General features: G+C 34.7%; 2 protein-coding genes across 10 annotated transcripts in view; one reads left to right on the forward strand and one right to left on the reverse strand.

The window, feature by feature from the left end:
- ARL13B (ADP ribosylation factor like GTPase 13B) overlaps positions 1-16,238 on the forward strand; it is a 75,537-nt gene that overhangs the window by 33,783 nt on the left and 25,516 nt on the right. The window lies entirely within an intron of this gene.
- STX19 (syntaxin 19) lies at positions 416-14,550 on the reverse strand. The gene is made up of 3 exons (XM_016941524.4): positions 14,466-14,550; positions 4,547-4,606; positions 416-1,387 (listed from the first exon to the last, which is right to left on the reverse strand). The coding sequence occupies exon 3, from the start codon at positions 1,372-1,374 to the stop codon at positions 490-492; it is 885 nt and encodes a 294-aa protein (XP_016797013.3). The 5' UTR covers positions 1,375-1,387; positions 4,547-4,606; positions 14,466-14,550; the 3' UTR covers positions 416-489.

Consider the following 16,238-nt stretch of genomic DNA (forward strand, 5'->3'; position numbering starts at 1 on the left):
GGATCATGCCACTGCACTCCAGCCTGGGTGACGGAGTGAAACTCTGTCTCAAAAGAGAAAAGATTTGATAAAGGTTCTAGTTTGGTTTAGCTTTATTGTAGCATGATTCTTAACTATTAAAATATTCTCCAGTCAGCCAAATGGATTGCCTAGGTAGTCATTACTACTTAACAGATGAGAGAAATGTATAATATAGAGCTTGATACCTGACCAGAAGACCAAGATTATTCATCTCATTTTCAATAGTTAATTTGTGAGTTGATGGTAACTGTATTTTTTTGTACTTTAATTAAATAAAAGTGTGTTTTATGTAACTGGCTACAGAAGTTTCTGAAATTTTAGTGGGTTAGGGTTAAAGGGGAAAATTACAACTTAACAGTGATGAAAGGTATGTGAGTGGATCCATGAGATGGAGAAAAACAATACAAGACACTGAAATATAAGCTATCTTTTACCGTAAAGCTGGAAAAAGTTTTAAAAATAGCTTCTTTATTTTGAGCTACAGCATGGACAGCACCAACAACACAGTACTCTGCAAGGATTTCTTTTTTTGTATTTTACAGCTAGTCCAAATTTCTCTTTAGTATTGTTAACATACTCTTTTGTACTATTCACTGTCATTTCAATATTGTTGATGCTCTCTCCTTGTTCCTCTACTAAAAGAGATATCTGAATGAAAAGATCCCTTAAATCCTTTATTTGGTTCTTCAAATTAACAAGTTCCTTGTGTCTCTGTTCAATCTCTGAAAGTTGTGCTTTAGTGATATTGATTTCTGTAAGTAAGCTTTCATTAAAAACTTCCCATTTTCCTTGATGAAGCATATCATTTACATCTTCTTCAGACATCTCTTTTCCAGCAACTTCAAGCTGACGTAAAATAAATGTCTTGCACTTCTCTTGCTTTGCTGCTATTGTGTCATTGTATATAAACATGATTTGCTGAAAATGGCGGAACATTGCAGCATGCTGAGATTTAAGTATCCTTGTGACCACTGAAGATGGACCATTTTCAACCTCTGACTTTTTAACTTCTTTAACTAAATCATTCAAACTTCTGTTGATGTATTCTGCCTGAATTTTTATCTCCTTTGTAATGGTAGACTCTCTCTTAAGTAGACTAAACCTTCTCATTGAAGCCACCAGACTTTTCTGTTGCTGCCCAAATTTTTGAACATTATCTGCCAAATTGTGAATACTTTCCTGTAGTTTTTGGATTTCATGTAGGTGTCTCTCAGCTACAGGCTCTCTTTCATAAATAACAGCTTGCTGTAGAAACACCCCTTGTTCCTCTGTTTCTGTAGTTGATACATGACTGTCTCTAGAGAGTTCAATTTCCTTTGTTCTCTGCTTTAGTTCTTGAAGTCGGTCTTTCATCTTCCCTTTCCTCCTAAGAAGCAAAAATTTTTGTGTTGAACAAGTAGAAATTTGGTATTTTTCCCCAGTAGCAGTTGACTTCACATAACTGTCTATATCCCAGCAAAAATTCTCCTAGTTTTCTCAAATGAGGTTAAAAAGTTAGAAAAAGCCAATGAGTTTCCTCATAAAAACCATTTAAATAGGGAAAGTAATATAAAAGAATTTGTAAGTTACTTTGCATGTGAGTGCCATTTAGTTGTGTGCAATAGCTGAGAAAGCAGTGATGCAGACACAGTTGGTCAAAAATATTTGTCACATGATAGTTTCTTTTTTTTTAATAAAGAATGCTTTTGACTATACCTTCAACCTATAGGATTAGTCTTCAGATGCCAAAAATGCCCTTGTTACTAAAGATACTGTTTCCGGTTAATTTGGCCAATGTAATATTAAAAAATACTCATTTTGCTAAATATGCATCATTCAGTTAAAACCATTGTAGTGACAGTACAGATTTTATATGAGAACGTTAAGCTATATGGATAATATTGAATTTATTTTAAATTTTCCGAAGCCTCTGAATTAACATATTACTTGGCATAATGTTTTTTCTAGCTGTTGCATATATATGAAAACATTTGTTTGATTATGCTGATTTCTCATTCTTAGCATTCTTTTGCAAAGATATCCAGACTGTCTTAGAACAAAATTTATATCAATTTGTGTTAGGTGATACTTTTATAAACATGAGAATATATTTATATAAAATCTTATTTTAGGAGTAATAATAATATTGACACTTATCACATGCTGTGTTGGTAGTTATCTGTAAGAATCAAATTGATGTACATAATTTATATTTAATGATATAGATATATATGAAATGACATACATACATATAAAATGAAGGGAATAAAAAGCAGTAAAATGCTATTATCACAGAGCAACTTGATTTTAGAAATGTCTTTCATGACATTTTTGAAGATAAGAAGAGGCTGTTAGGGAGTACAGATAGCTCATTGGACCACATATAATATTAATATCAACCAGAAAAAAAGGTCTCTGAATGTGATGCTGTTATGCTGTAGGACTCAGTGTTTGATATGTTTATGGAAATATTTCTATTAATCTGGATGTTGTCATAGGAGGCATACTTAACAAATGTGTAGATGGTGTAAAATTTGGAGGAATCTTTAGTATGTTGAAGTACAGGGTAGGGATTCAAAGATTAAAATAGTGTGGAACTTTATACTAAAAATAACAAAAATATATTTAACAGGAATAGATTTAAAATATTTCATCTAGCTATAAGAAAAATATTTTCGTATCTACAGAGTAGAAGACCCTTGGGTTCACAATAGTGTCTATGAAAGTATTGGAGATTTTAATTAATTAAGCTTTCTTTTTTTTTTTTTTTTTTGGAGATGGAGTCTTGCTCTGATGCCCAGGCTGGCATGCAGTGGTGCAGCCTCGGCTCACTGCAACTTCTGCCTCCTGGGTTTAAGTGATTCTCCTGCCTCAGCCTCCTGAGTAGCTGGGATTACAGGTGCCTGCCACCATGCCCGGCTAATTTTTGTATTTTTGGTAGAGACAGGGTTTCACCATATTGGCCAGGCTGGTCTCAAACTCCTGACCTTGTGATCCGCCCACCTTGGCCTCCCAAAGTGCTGGGATTACAGGTGTGAGCCACCGCTCCCAGCCTAATTAAGCTTTCTGTCAGAACCATCAGAATAGTCACTATGCTTTTATAAATAATAGTCTGATGTATGGATAAACTAAACTCTGCCAACTCTATGCTATTCAGAGCAAATTGCAAGGGTAAGGGGAACTCAATGAACTTCTGAGCATATTTTGAGATGGAAATTCTTAAGTTAGGAATTACCAAACTAGCATGGAAAGGATGAGATTGGAAAACCATACCAAATGGAGACTCATTGAAATAAATGGTAATATTTGTCCTGTAAAAGAGAAGATGTAGGGTGTGTACAGCTATCTTCTAAACAAAGGTCTGTGTATGCAAGTGAGATTAGACTTACTTGGCATAACTCCAAAGGGCAGTGGGTGGAAATTACATGGAAAGAGGTTTGATTCAATATAAAGAAGACTTTTCAAACAAATATTGCTTTCCCAAGATGAAATGAGCTGCTTCATGAGGTGCTGAGTTTGCCATCACTGGACATTTTCAAGATGTTCTGGAATGATGACTCCAGGCAGGCATGTTACAGAAATGATGCCTGTTTTGGGTAAAAGATTAAACCAATGTCCTGGTAATATTCCTTTGGTTTTAAAGGACTGGTATTTTGTGAAATAGTCATTGAAGTCTTATATGTATATAAGTTTTAAATGCTGTAATATATATTTAACATTTTCTGTCCTTGAGGAATTTATAATTTAGGGTGAGAAGGACAATATACAATTTAAAAGATAAATGGGATAATTTTAGGTTTTGATACAATAATCAGGCAGGGTCTCTAAGCAGATATTTGAGATGTGAGACTAAATGTTGAGAAGCCAGGCAGATGAAGAGCCAAGGGAGTGTATTGTAGGTATAGGAGTTGGGTTGCCAAGGCAGTGAATGAGACTGATATGTTTTAGGAACAGAGTTATTGCATAAGAACAAAGTGAATGTAGATAGAAAGGAATGAGAGGAGTAACATGGGAAGAATGAAGTAGAAAGGTAGGCATGGACCACATCATAAAGGACTTGTGGGTCAAAGGAAGGAGTTTAGATTTTATTCTAGGTGCAGTAGAAGACGGTTAAAAGATAAATAGGATATTGACATGATTTGTATATTTTTTTTTCATTTTGATATGTAATTTAAAAAAATTTTAAACTGATACAGGGTGTCCCTATGTTGTCCAGGCCGGTCTTGAACTCCTGGGCTCAAGCCATCTGTTCGCCTTGTCCTCCCAGAGTGCTAAGATTACAGGCATAAGCCACCATGCCTGGCCCTGATTTATATTTTTAAAAGATGTTGTTGCTTTCTATATGGAGAATAGTTTCCTGGGGAGGGGGTGGGAGTAGTTCACAGAAGAGACTTTAATGATAGAGATGGAGTAAATGGGAACCATCAGGATATATTTTTGAAACTAGAAGCAATAGGACTTGATGATTTTAACCCATCAGCACTTAACACAATCATTTCTTGAGACACTTTGAAGAAAAGTATTTCTCCTGTTTTTTTTCTCTTACCTTTTTGGCTCTTCCTTTATCACTATTTTCTTTTTCCTGGCTACTCCTTATCTCCCCCACCTGTAAATATTGGAAGATTTTAGACTCAGTCTCATTGTTATCCATCATCATTTTTTAGTCTCATGGCATTAAATGCTGTTTGTAAGCTGATGACCCAAATTTGTATCTCCAGTTTAGGTTGCTCTTAAAAAACTGCCTACCTGACAGCTGTATTTGAATGCCTCTGTTCAAAATGAGCTCATAATCTTCCTGTGAACCCGTAAACTGCCCCATCTCTCTTCTGGCAACTCTATTTTTCCAGTTGCTCAGACCAGAGACTCGGAAGTCTTTTTTGTTTGTTTTTTGAGACCGAGTCTCACTCTGTCCCCTAGGCCAGAGTGCAGTGGTGTGGTCTCGGCTCACTGCAACCTCCGCCTTCTGGGTTCAAGCAATTCTCCTGCCTCAGCCTCCCGAGTGGCTGGGACTACAGGCATGTGCCACCACGCCCAGCTAATTTTTGTATTTTTATTAACGACAGGGTTTCACCATGTTGGCCAGGCTGGTCGCAAACTCCTGATCTCAGGCGATCCGCCCTCTTCGGCCTCCCAAAGTGCTGGGATTACAGCTGTGAGCCACCGCACCTGGCTGGAAGTCATTCTTGACTTTTTTTTTCTACATTTCATATGCAAGCACAGCAAATCTTGTCAACATCTCTTTCAAAATGTATTTGGATCTAGCCACCTCTTACCATCTCCCTGGTTCAAGTCCCTGTTATTTTTGTTAATTTTTTATTTTTGAGACAGAGTCTCCCTCTGTTGCCTAGGCTGGAGTGCAGTGGCACAATCTTGGCTCACTGCACCCTCCATCTCCCAGGTTCAATCGATTCTTCTGCCTCAGCCTCCCGAGTAGCTGGGACTACAGGCACATGCCACCATGCCTGGCTAATTTTTGTATTTTTAGTAGAGATAGGGTTTCACCATATTGGTCAGGTTGGTCTTGAACTCTTGACCTCATGATCCGCCCATCTTGGCTTCCCAAAGTGCTGGGATTACAGGCATGAGCCACCGCAACTGGCCAAGTCCCTGTTATTTTTCATCTTGATTGTTAACAATAGTCTCCTAAGTGTTCTCCTTGTTTCCTTTTTGCACCAACTACCCCCCATCCTGCCCCCACCACAAAACCTCTGGTCTTTTCTTAACACAGAATTCAGAGTTAAAATGTAGGTCAGACCATGTCATTCCTGTGCCTAAAATCCTCCTTTGGCATTATCTCTTAGAGGAAAAACTAGAGCCTACAAAGCTCCACAATGACTTCACCCCTTCTGTTACCCCTCCGACCTCACCTCCTACAACTCTCCCTTTCTCTGCTTCAGTCTCACTGTCCTTGCTGTTCTCACACAAATCTGGCACCATCTGGCTTTAGGGCCTTGGCGCTTGCCTTCTCTTCTATTTGAAGTGTTCTTACCCATGTAGTATGTGACGTATTTCCCCAACCCAGTCCTTACTGAAATGTCACTCCTGAGTTAGGATGTTCTTTGTCACCCTATTTTGAACTATACCTTCTTTCAACTCTCTGACCCTTCCCAGCTTTATTTTTCTTAGCATTTTTCACTATTTAACATACCATGTATTTTACTTATTTATATTAACTTAATTGTCTACTTTCTCCTCCCAGTATTAACTCCATGAGATCAAGGGATTTTATTCATTCTGGTACCTCATAGAGTTAATATTTAGAGGAGAAAGTAGAGGGTCTTTATTCTTTCCCAACACCTTGATGAGTCTTATATTTACTTGAGTTCTTATGTTGAGATCTTGATATCTTAGATTTACTTGAGCTCTTAATATGTGCCAGGCACTAAGTGTGTTTTATGTTCTTATAAGAACAAGTATCGTCATGATCTCTATTCTATAGATAATGAAATTACGATCTCAGCTTTAGTAATTGAACCATGTTGTCAGCTAGTGGTAGAGTTGAGATTCAGATTCTGGCAGTATAGTTTGAAGGACTCAACTCTTTATACGATAGTATAGCATACTAGAGCATAGTAACTTCACTATGACATAGCATAGCTTTACTATGCTATGAAGGTTTTTCAGTGGTGTTAGATCATGTAGGGTGAGTTCTGAAAAGAGGCAATTAGGTCAGTTAAGTGGTTGGGAAAAGAACCAGATCACAAGGGATAAGACCTTGAAATCTGTTTTTGTCAGGAAAAGGTGTTTTATAGATATTAAAAGTTTGTTCGGAAACATTTGCTATATTACTTTATTGCCACATGACTATATTGCTGAGCATTTTAAGTACCGGTGGGAAACATTTAAGAGCAAGTTTTTGTTGCTGAAATGCACTTAGAGCATTCTACTATTTATTTCACCTATTTTAAATATTTAATTCAAATAGCCGGTAATCTTTTGTTTTTGCCACTGATTTGCTATAGTAAAGGTAAAAAAGTTCAGTCAGTACAATTTATGTAAATAGGGGACTTCTAAGCTGGAAGGAGATTCCATACGCCTCTTCCTCTGCATATTTTTATTGTCTATATTCTACTTTACTGGCAAGGAACAGTTTCTCTACCTTCAGAGTAGAGCTAACCAAAGCTAGTGTTTCTATAAGATCCAAGGAAAAAAATGAGCTATGAATGATACTAAACCTGGAACAATTATGAAAGGAAGATTAGTCAGGAGGAATATTAGACGATACTATAGAAAGAATTGCCAGTTTTAGGTGTTAAAAAGTTGTTTTTGTCTTTCGTGTTTAATATTATAATATATATATATATATATATATATATATATATATATATATAATTTTTTTTTTGAGACAGGGTCTCGCTCTGTTACCCAGGCTGGAGTGCAGTGTCATGATCTCAGCTCACTGCAATCTCCACCTCCTGGGTTCGAAGCGATTCTCCTGCGTCAGCCTCCCGAGTTCCTGAGACTACAGGTGCCCATCACCATGCCCAGCTAATTTTTGTATTTCTGGTAGAGACAAGGTTTCACCATGTTGGCCAGGCTCATCTTGAACTCCTGACCTCAAGTGATCTGCCCGCCTCAGCCTCCCAAAGTGCTGGGATTACAGGTACAAACCACCATGCCTGGCCAAATATTGTATAAAATATTTGATGCTTATCCAGGTATAGATACTTAAAGACATATAAAACTATTGGGAAGTAATGTGGAAACTTTTTACCATGTGGCAACTTTGTGAAAGCAGAATTATCACCCATGTTTTATTATATACATCTGATAAGAACTAGTCTTCTTTTCAGTATAGAGAAAATTTGATGTTAAAGTAGGTTGGCTTAGTAATTTATCTTGTATAGCTTCCTAGTGTTCATTTTTTGGTTTAGTGGTATTTATGACTTCCTAATCTATAAGCTCTTTCTAGTATTACTATATTGATGCTGAAAATAAATTATTCCCCAAAGTGTTGAAGATACCATGTCGCATTTAATATAGCCATAAACTTTTTAAATAAGCTTTTTAAAAATGTTATTTTTTCCCTCAAATTAATAATGCATGTACACAGGTTAACAAGTCAAGTCATGTCAAGGCTTCTAAAGATATATATCTGACCCTTACCTGCCGTACCACATCCCCTTTCCAATTCTCCATTCCTTAAAGACAGTCATAAAGGCAGTCATTTTCAGCTCCTTAGCTATATGTTGCATCTAAACTCCTGTTTCTAGGTAATTTGCATGTGTAGGTATTTTTGCTTCTTCAGTTTTACTTTATTTTATTTTTTTTGAGACAGAGTTTCGCTGTTGTCACCCAGGCTGGAGTGCAACGGTGTGATCTCAGTTCACTGCAACCTCCTCCTCCCCGGTTCAAGTGATTTCTCCTTGCCTCAGCCTCCTGAGTAGCTGGAATTACAGGCGCCTGCCACCACGCCCAGCTAATTTTTGTATTTTTAATAGAGATGGGGTTTTACCATGTTGGCCAGGCTGGTCTTGAACTCCTAACCTCAAGTGATCCACCCGCCTCAGCCTCCCAAAGTGCTGGGATTACAGGTGTGAGCCACCGCACCCGGCTGCTTTTTTGGTTTTAGTTATTTTATTGAATTTCTTCTATGGAAGATGTGGATTTAATCTTCTCTCATACCCCCATTCTTCCCTCACCTTCCCCCTTTTAATACAGTTATATCACAAATTTTGGTTAATCAATATTTTGTGTTTACATTATTGTGACTACCCAAATATTATTTACATGTGAGTCATCTAAGGTACTGTAGCTATATTTCCTTTCTCAAATAATTTTTTAAATTATTTCTAAGTTTTTTCAATGGATAGAGATAGAAAATGAATATATTTAAGAAAACTTCTTATTGACATATTTATATATACAGAAAGTCCCCCAGAACATAAATGTATATTATGGTGATTTTTCACAAAGTAAATACATCCATGTAACTACCACATAGATCAAGAAACATATAACATTTAATTTTAAGAAAATATTAATTACCAAAGTTTTTCACCTGCTTAATTTTGTACATACATCACTAATTCATTCTAAAACTGAAGTGAATTGAACATATCCTCTTGACATATTTAAATATAGAATATATATATTTTTATTTCATTTTATTCATCTTTTGAGGCTCCTTTCCTGGAAACTCTAATGTAACCTGATTGTGTTAGAATTTTCTTCCTCTTTTATATTCTCTCTTTTTGATTTCCAATTCCTCACCTTTCTTGGTTTATCTCCTTGATTTGGGAGTGTACCATAGCTCCTTTTCAAAACATAAATGCAATGATAATTTTCATTACTGAAAATATTTTTATTCTGTACTATACTTGAATACTATATTTTCTGTGGATATAATTTTCAGTTGGAAATTATATTCCCTCAAAATTTTGAAAGTTTTGTTACTACATCTTCTAGTTTTGTTACCTCTGAATATTCTGCCCTGTGTTTTCTGATATTTTGTAGATCTGTTTTTATATTTCCTTTCATGAAATTCTTGACCTTTTTTTCATATTCCTGGTGTTCTGAAATTTCACAATAATGTGATCTGGGGTAGGTCTTGATGCATTTATTTGGTAAACATTTAGTTGGTCTTTTCAACCTAGAAACTCATGTATTTACGGGCTTGCTTTTTTTAAAAATAATTTCTTTAAGAACTTTATCTTCTCCATTTTCTTTGTATTATTTTCATGGCCTTTCAGACATTAAGAAAATTAAAGAAACAGTCCAGTCCAAGAAAAGCAACGTCCAAATAAGGGGAATTTTAAAGTGACTTGCCTAAGGCCACACAACTAAAAGGTGGCAGATCCTACGTTTAGACATACTTACTTGATTGCAAATCTGTTCTTTTTCCCCTATTGTCTATTGAGTAGAAATTGGTTATCCTAGTGAAATATACACAAATAATGTTTATCTATATCAAATACTGTATTATGTTACTAATATACATACTATATCTATTTAAAAGAAAAAATTTAGCAGGAGATAATATAGCATATAGGATCTAAAATAATGTTGTTGTTTGAAGCTTTATTAGGATCTTTAATATAATCAGACCAAATTGATCACTTTACACTATAAAAGAAGAAAAATAATTTGGATCTCACAGACTGATGTTTACAGAAAGTCTAAGAAATATTGAATTTTATATTTGGTACTATAAGGAGATTGGGATTCTTATATTTTCTTCTGCTTCAAGTCATAGTCATCTAACCAAATTTGTTTCCTTCTCTTGTACTAGCTTGTCACTATGAATTGTTTTTTAAAAATTAATTAATTAATCAATTAATAGAGAAAGGATCTCGCTCTTTTGTCCAGACCCTTCTACCTTGACTATGAATTCTTAAAAATACAGCATATATAGCTGAAGTGCTAGTTGCCACACTATTATTTTTTAAACTGACTTGCACCCGTGTAAATATAGGGAAAAAGAAAGAGTAACAATGTTAGAAGCTCAGAGGCGAGAGAAAGAGAAAGTGGCATCAAACAAAACAGATTTTGATTTTCTATCCATAAAAATTAAGTCCTATATTTATACAATGGTTCAGTAGCTTTTAACAATCTTTAATTTTCACATTCCTCAAGAACTACAACATCTTGAACTTTCTCTTTGGTTGCATGGTTTGGAACAAATCCTGAAACAACTCCCTCTAATGTTTTTATGACTGGAAAGATCTTTGTCCTTTTTTGGGCGTGTTGTTTTGTTTTATTTTTGAGATAGGATCTCACTCTATCACCCAGGCTAGAGTATAGTGGCTCAATTGCGGCTCACTGCAGCCTCTACCTCCCAGGCTCAAGCGATCCTTCTCCCTCAGCCTCCCGAGTAGCTGAGACTACAGTTGCATGCCACTGTGCTTGGCTGATTTTTTAAAATTTTTTGTAAAGATGAGGTCTTGCTATGTTGCTCAGGCTGATCTCTAACTCCTGGGCTCAAGCAATCTTCCCACCTCAGCCTCCCAAAGTGCTGGGATTATAGGCATGAGCCAGTGCACCCAGCCTCTTTTTTAAAAAATTAGAAATAAAGTAATCAAAAGCCTTTTTCTAAAGCATCATAGTTTAAAAATTTTTAAGAAATAGACTATTTCAAATTGTTATTGGAGCACAGTGTACACAGGCCTCTGGGAAGGTGAATTTTCCTGTGAAGTGCCTTTGAGAAGGTGCATTTTACTGCCACTGATTTTGGAAAGCAAGATATTTGAGTCTGACCTCTATAAAGGTTGTTTTTTTCCTGGATTTTTATCCATGTAATATCATTCCCTGAACATGCACCACACTTTTATATTTGAATAAAAGGTACTTTAAGGAGCCCTTTAAAATATATTAATATGTCCTTTTTATTAATCTTAATGAATTTACAAGCAAAAAACAAAATATCCTTTTTTTAATATCTGTATACATTATTGATATTAAAGGCAAAACATGGAAATAGAATCAGGTTTCCTTTCAGTGTTATACATCATGGCAATGCATATTATGTAAATGATGTTTAAAGTGAGCTATAAAGGTTATACTGTGTTTGTCTTGGTTTATGGATCCTATGCCTGTATTTCTTTTGAACATTTAGAGAATATTTATGTGAAAGATCCTTTACATTATTAGGTTATTTCTAGTTTCTTAGGAGTAAATTCCTATGTTTGCTGTGGCCACTGACTGGTGACCACTCTGTTAAATGTGGGCAAGTGTATTTAGTGAAATTCGTCAGTAGCCTAGCTTCATTGGGGAGTTATACAAGAATGCTCTGAGTGTCCTGATAAATTATGGATACATTGAGGCTATTTTTTTGATTGTCACTACCAACGCCCCATGGAGTTTGCCCATTGTAGCCCAGGTAGTATTATGTAGGCCTAATTTTTCTCTAGTGATTTTTATAGCCTAAGTGGATATCTCACTTCCTGCTATAATCCTGGGCAAGTCAACAGAGTTATTCCTGTCTTTGTATACAGATTATGTTGTATTATTCCTAGTTAACTGTTTCATCTAGGAAACTCAGTTTTAGTTCCCTATAATGCAACAAACTCTAAACCTCAGCTTTAAGGTAAAGTATTTGCCCAGTGTAATTAGCTTTAATTACTACTCTTCACTTTGGCTTTAAGTATGTTTCCTCATCATTTCTGGCACCTGAAAACTTCTCTTTTTTTTTTTTTTTTTTGAGACGGAGTCTCTCTCTGTCGCCCAGGCTGGAGTGCAGTGGCACCATCTCGGCTCACTGCAAGCTCCGCCTTCCGGGTTCACGCCATTCTCCTGCCTCAGCCTCCAGAGTAGCTGGGACTACAGGCGCCCGCCACCACACCCGACTAACTTTTTATATTTTTAGTAGAGATGGGGTTTCACCGTGTGAGCCAGGAGAAAACTTCGCTTTTTTACTCTAAAATTTAGTGATGTTGTTTTAAAATTTGTCTTTTTTAAACTTATGATTACATCAAATTCTGTATGTTTAGAGAAAGAGGGAGTAACTTCTGTATCTGTGCATTTTGACTGAAAGTCATAGTTGCTTATCTTTATAGAATTAACATAATTGAGAATGTTTCCCTTAATCCTTGTTCATCTGTGTAGAAATTGACTTGATAGGTACTCAAATATGTTTATATGCTGTATATAAATTATATTTTCTAGTAGTTGCATACTCATAACTATATGTATAACTATCCAATTTATTGATCTTATATCTTCATGAATTAGAATGTTAGGCAAAATGAGACAAATAAGCATGTTAGAATTTAAAACATGCAAGGACAGGATTCATATAAGCATAAAATATGAAGCTCATAGTTGTGAAATCATTTAATTGCTTAGACTAGGTGAAATTGATGAAATTACTATTTTATGCAGTCTGTTCTGTACCTTAAATTTATTATGTTGGAAGAGTTATATACAAATATGAATCATCTTTTATTATGTTTAACTTGCAGCATTGCTATACAGTTTTGAATTTTACTAGCAAGAACTGTATCTGTGAGCTTAAACATGATATTTAAAAAAGAAAGAACACTAACTCGTATGTATGATAATCAACTTGGACAACTTGTTCTGGGAAATAGAAAAGTAAACTGGTGCGACTCAAATAAAAGGTTCTCTGCCCTATTACAGACACTGAAAATCCCTAGAAACAGAAACATGAGTAAAAATTACCTTGTACTTTTAGAAATATGCCCTGGGATAGATACTTAGTGTATTTATAGATTTTTTTAAAGTAGGCCATTTCTTTTCATAGTTACTGTAATGATTAAATAAAACATTTCAAGAAATATGACCAGTTTTTACCCAAGAGAAAACAGAATATTCTGTTGCTTTTGTATATGAAGTCAACTTGCCACATTTTTCTAGTGCAAGTGAAAGCAGAGGATCTTATTGTAATATATTAACCTCTTTGGCTACTAAAGTGAGGGCCAAATAGTAGTTTCTAAAAACTAAAAAAAAAATTGCAAATTGCATATATTGTCTAATTTTGAAGTATCTGACTTTTTTTTGCAATGTAAACTTTCAATGCTTTTTTCTACATTTTATTTAGTCTAAATAACTTATTGAATTAACTTGCTTAACAACATTAAGATCATTTTTGTTTAAATATGATGTATAATTTTTGAACTTTGATTCAAGTAAGCTGTACATACATAAAATGATTTTTATATTACATTTAAAACTGCATAGCTGTGAAGATAATGTGTTCCAGGTATTACGTGGCCAGTTCTCAAGTCCACCTTTAAAATACGTATAAAAGTCATTATTATTTTGATTTGAAATGGAATATTTATTAAATTCTAACATAGTAACAATTATAACTTTGCAAGTATCTAACCTATCTACATATGTTGTATTTAAATGATGCTGATTTAAATTTTTCAAACTATCAATTAAATGCTAACACTTATGTTAAATGGTATAACAAGTATTTTTAATGTACTAGTTGAAATATTATAAAGGTTAGTGAGTACTTCGATATTTTCTGGTAGCCCTTTCACAAGATTATTTTCTCATTTTTTCAATTTTAGAAGATTCTAGTAAACAACAATGAAGCAAGTAAGACCATTATAGCAAATTATTTCAGATTTTTAAGGTTATATGTATGTGTCAAATTTGGGTATAAGCTGCTTTTCAGAGTGAAATATAAAAATGTTCTCTAAAGTAAGCACATTCATAGTCTGTCTATAAAAGAAATAATTTTAGATCTGTTTTTACATCTGACTTTCTAGTATTTTTAAAATGAGAGCTTACTTTTTAAAAGACTTAAAAATTTTTTCTTTCCTCTAAAGTTGATTTTTATTATCGTAGTCTATTTTCAAGAGCTTTATACCCAGATCCCAGTCAGCATGTCAGTAATATATGTGAACAAATCAGCTACTGGTACCCCGGTCCAAATCTGAGCAAAACAAGTAACCCTCATTATTTGTTGAGTGATTTTTAAATGTAACAGTATAACCAGATGTCAGTCTATGGATACCTCATATTAAAAAGTACAGAAAAGAGTCAATATTTACCTTTCTGTTTTCTTCCTTTTGTTGGTTTTCCACCTGCGGTGTTGGAGTCCTGCCTTTGAGAGAATATCTGAATATCATCTCATGTAATGTTTTGAACAAATTATCTAAATCTCTGTCTTATAGGGCACAGACTAATTTCTGTATAGTTTTCATGTTGTTAATTTGAAAGCCAAATAATGAAGTCAAATAAGAGATAAAGTTGTATGTTTGCTGTTAATAGCAAGTGAAAATAGATTGCTTACTTCACACCTGGAGAATCTGGTTCTGCCTGTTAGACGCCTATTCTTTAGATTAAAGGAAGATCATTTTCATTGGAGCTAGTCGGTAACAGGAAGTCCTCGTTAAACTGCCTACGTAGAGTATTTGGCACTGGATCTGCAAATTTAGTCCTACATTGTATATGTAATATATTATTCCAAGAAAATGGGTTTGTATTTAAACAAAGGTTACTTTCTTTTCTATAGATATCAAAACTTACTAAAAATATAGAATTAAATAGGAATGAAAAGAAGCTTGGTGTAAAAGCTTTTTTTGTTCCATTTACTTTAAAATGGTTGAAATCTGTCCTATTTTAGGAAATCCCAAAAGAGCTTAGCTCACAAAATCATAGAATTTCAGAAGGAGAACATCCAGGAAAGAGCTCATGTCTGTAAACCATTCATCCCACGTTACTTTTAATTTTTTTTACTTTTTATTATGCCTGCTGTTTTTATTTTAAAATAAATTTTATATAGAACTAAAGTTATCCAGCAATATATGTTAAATCATTTATTTTGTCAATATAACAACTCAAAATTAATTTGTACCAGAGGGAAATGTTTATAGGAAGAATTAAAAATGAAAATTTCTCTTGTACTACCAAATTTCAGACCCATTTTTTCTACCTGACTTGTTACTATTTGAGGGCAAGAAGAAGGAAATTGCTATATCTATCAAAATCATATATATATATATATATATTTTTTTTTTTTTTTTTTTTTTTTTTTTTTTGAGAAGGAGACTTGCTCTTGTAGCCCAGGCTGGAGTGCAGTGGCATGATCTTGGCTCACTGCAACCTCCGCCTCCCGGGTTCAAGCAATTCTGCTGCCTGAGCCCCATAAGTAGCTGGGATTACAGTTGCCTGCCACCACGCCCAGCTAATTTTTTTGTAGAAATGGGGTTTCACCATGTTTGCCAGGCTGGTCTCGAACTCCTGACCTCAGGTGATCCACCTGCCTCAGCCTCCCAAAGTTCTGGGATTACAGATGTGAACCACCATGCCTGGCCAATCACATTTATATTTATTCTTTGTTTTAATAGTTCTACTTCCTGGAATCTGTACTCAAAATAAGAAATGACTCCTTTACACACCTACTTTTTATAGCACTCTTTGTAAAAACAAAACACTGGAAACACAAAAGTCCTTCAGCGTAGAACTGGCTGAATAAATGATGGAACATTCAAAGGGGAGCATTTTGCAATTATAGAAAATAGTGAAGATTTTATTATACTGCTTCAGGGTACTTCAAAATTTACTGTTCAGTTAAAACAAGCATGCTGCAGAAGAATATATATAATATGCTAAGTTTTGGGAAGAAAGGAAGGGTAGATATAAATATTGTATATATACACAAATACATAAACCAGTCAATAGCATTGAATATTCACAGTGCCCAAATTATGGTCCTTGAAATATCATTTTCTCCATACGCTTGTTTATATTTTCAAAAAGAAATAATGGGAGGATGAACTAAACACGAATGAAAATGGTTACCTATAAGGGAAGGGAAGGAA

The sequence above is a fragment of the Pan troglodytes genome, chromosome 2 (genome assembly GCF_028858775.2).
Source record: "Pan troglodytes isolate AG18354 chromosome 2, NHGRI_mPanTro3-v2.0_pri, whole genome shotgun sequence".
In the NCBI taxonomy this organism is placed as follows: Eukaryota; Metazoa; Chordata; class Mammalia; order Primates; family Hominidae; genus Pan; species Pan troglodytes.

Bases quoted from the DNA above. Each gene is read 5' to 3' on its own strand.
- STX19 (XM_016941524.4), bottom strand. From the start codon at position 1,374: ATGAAAGACCGACTTCAAGAACTAAAGCAGAGAACAAAGGAAATTGAA.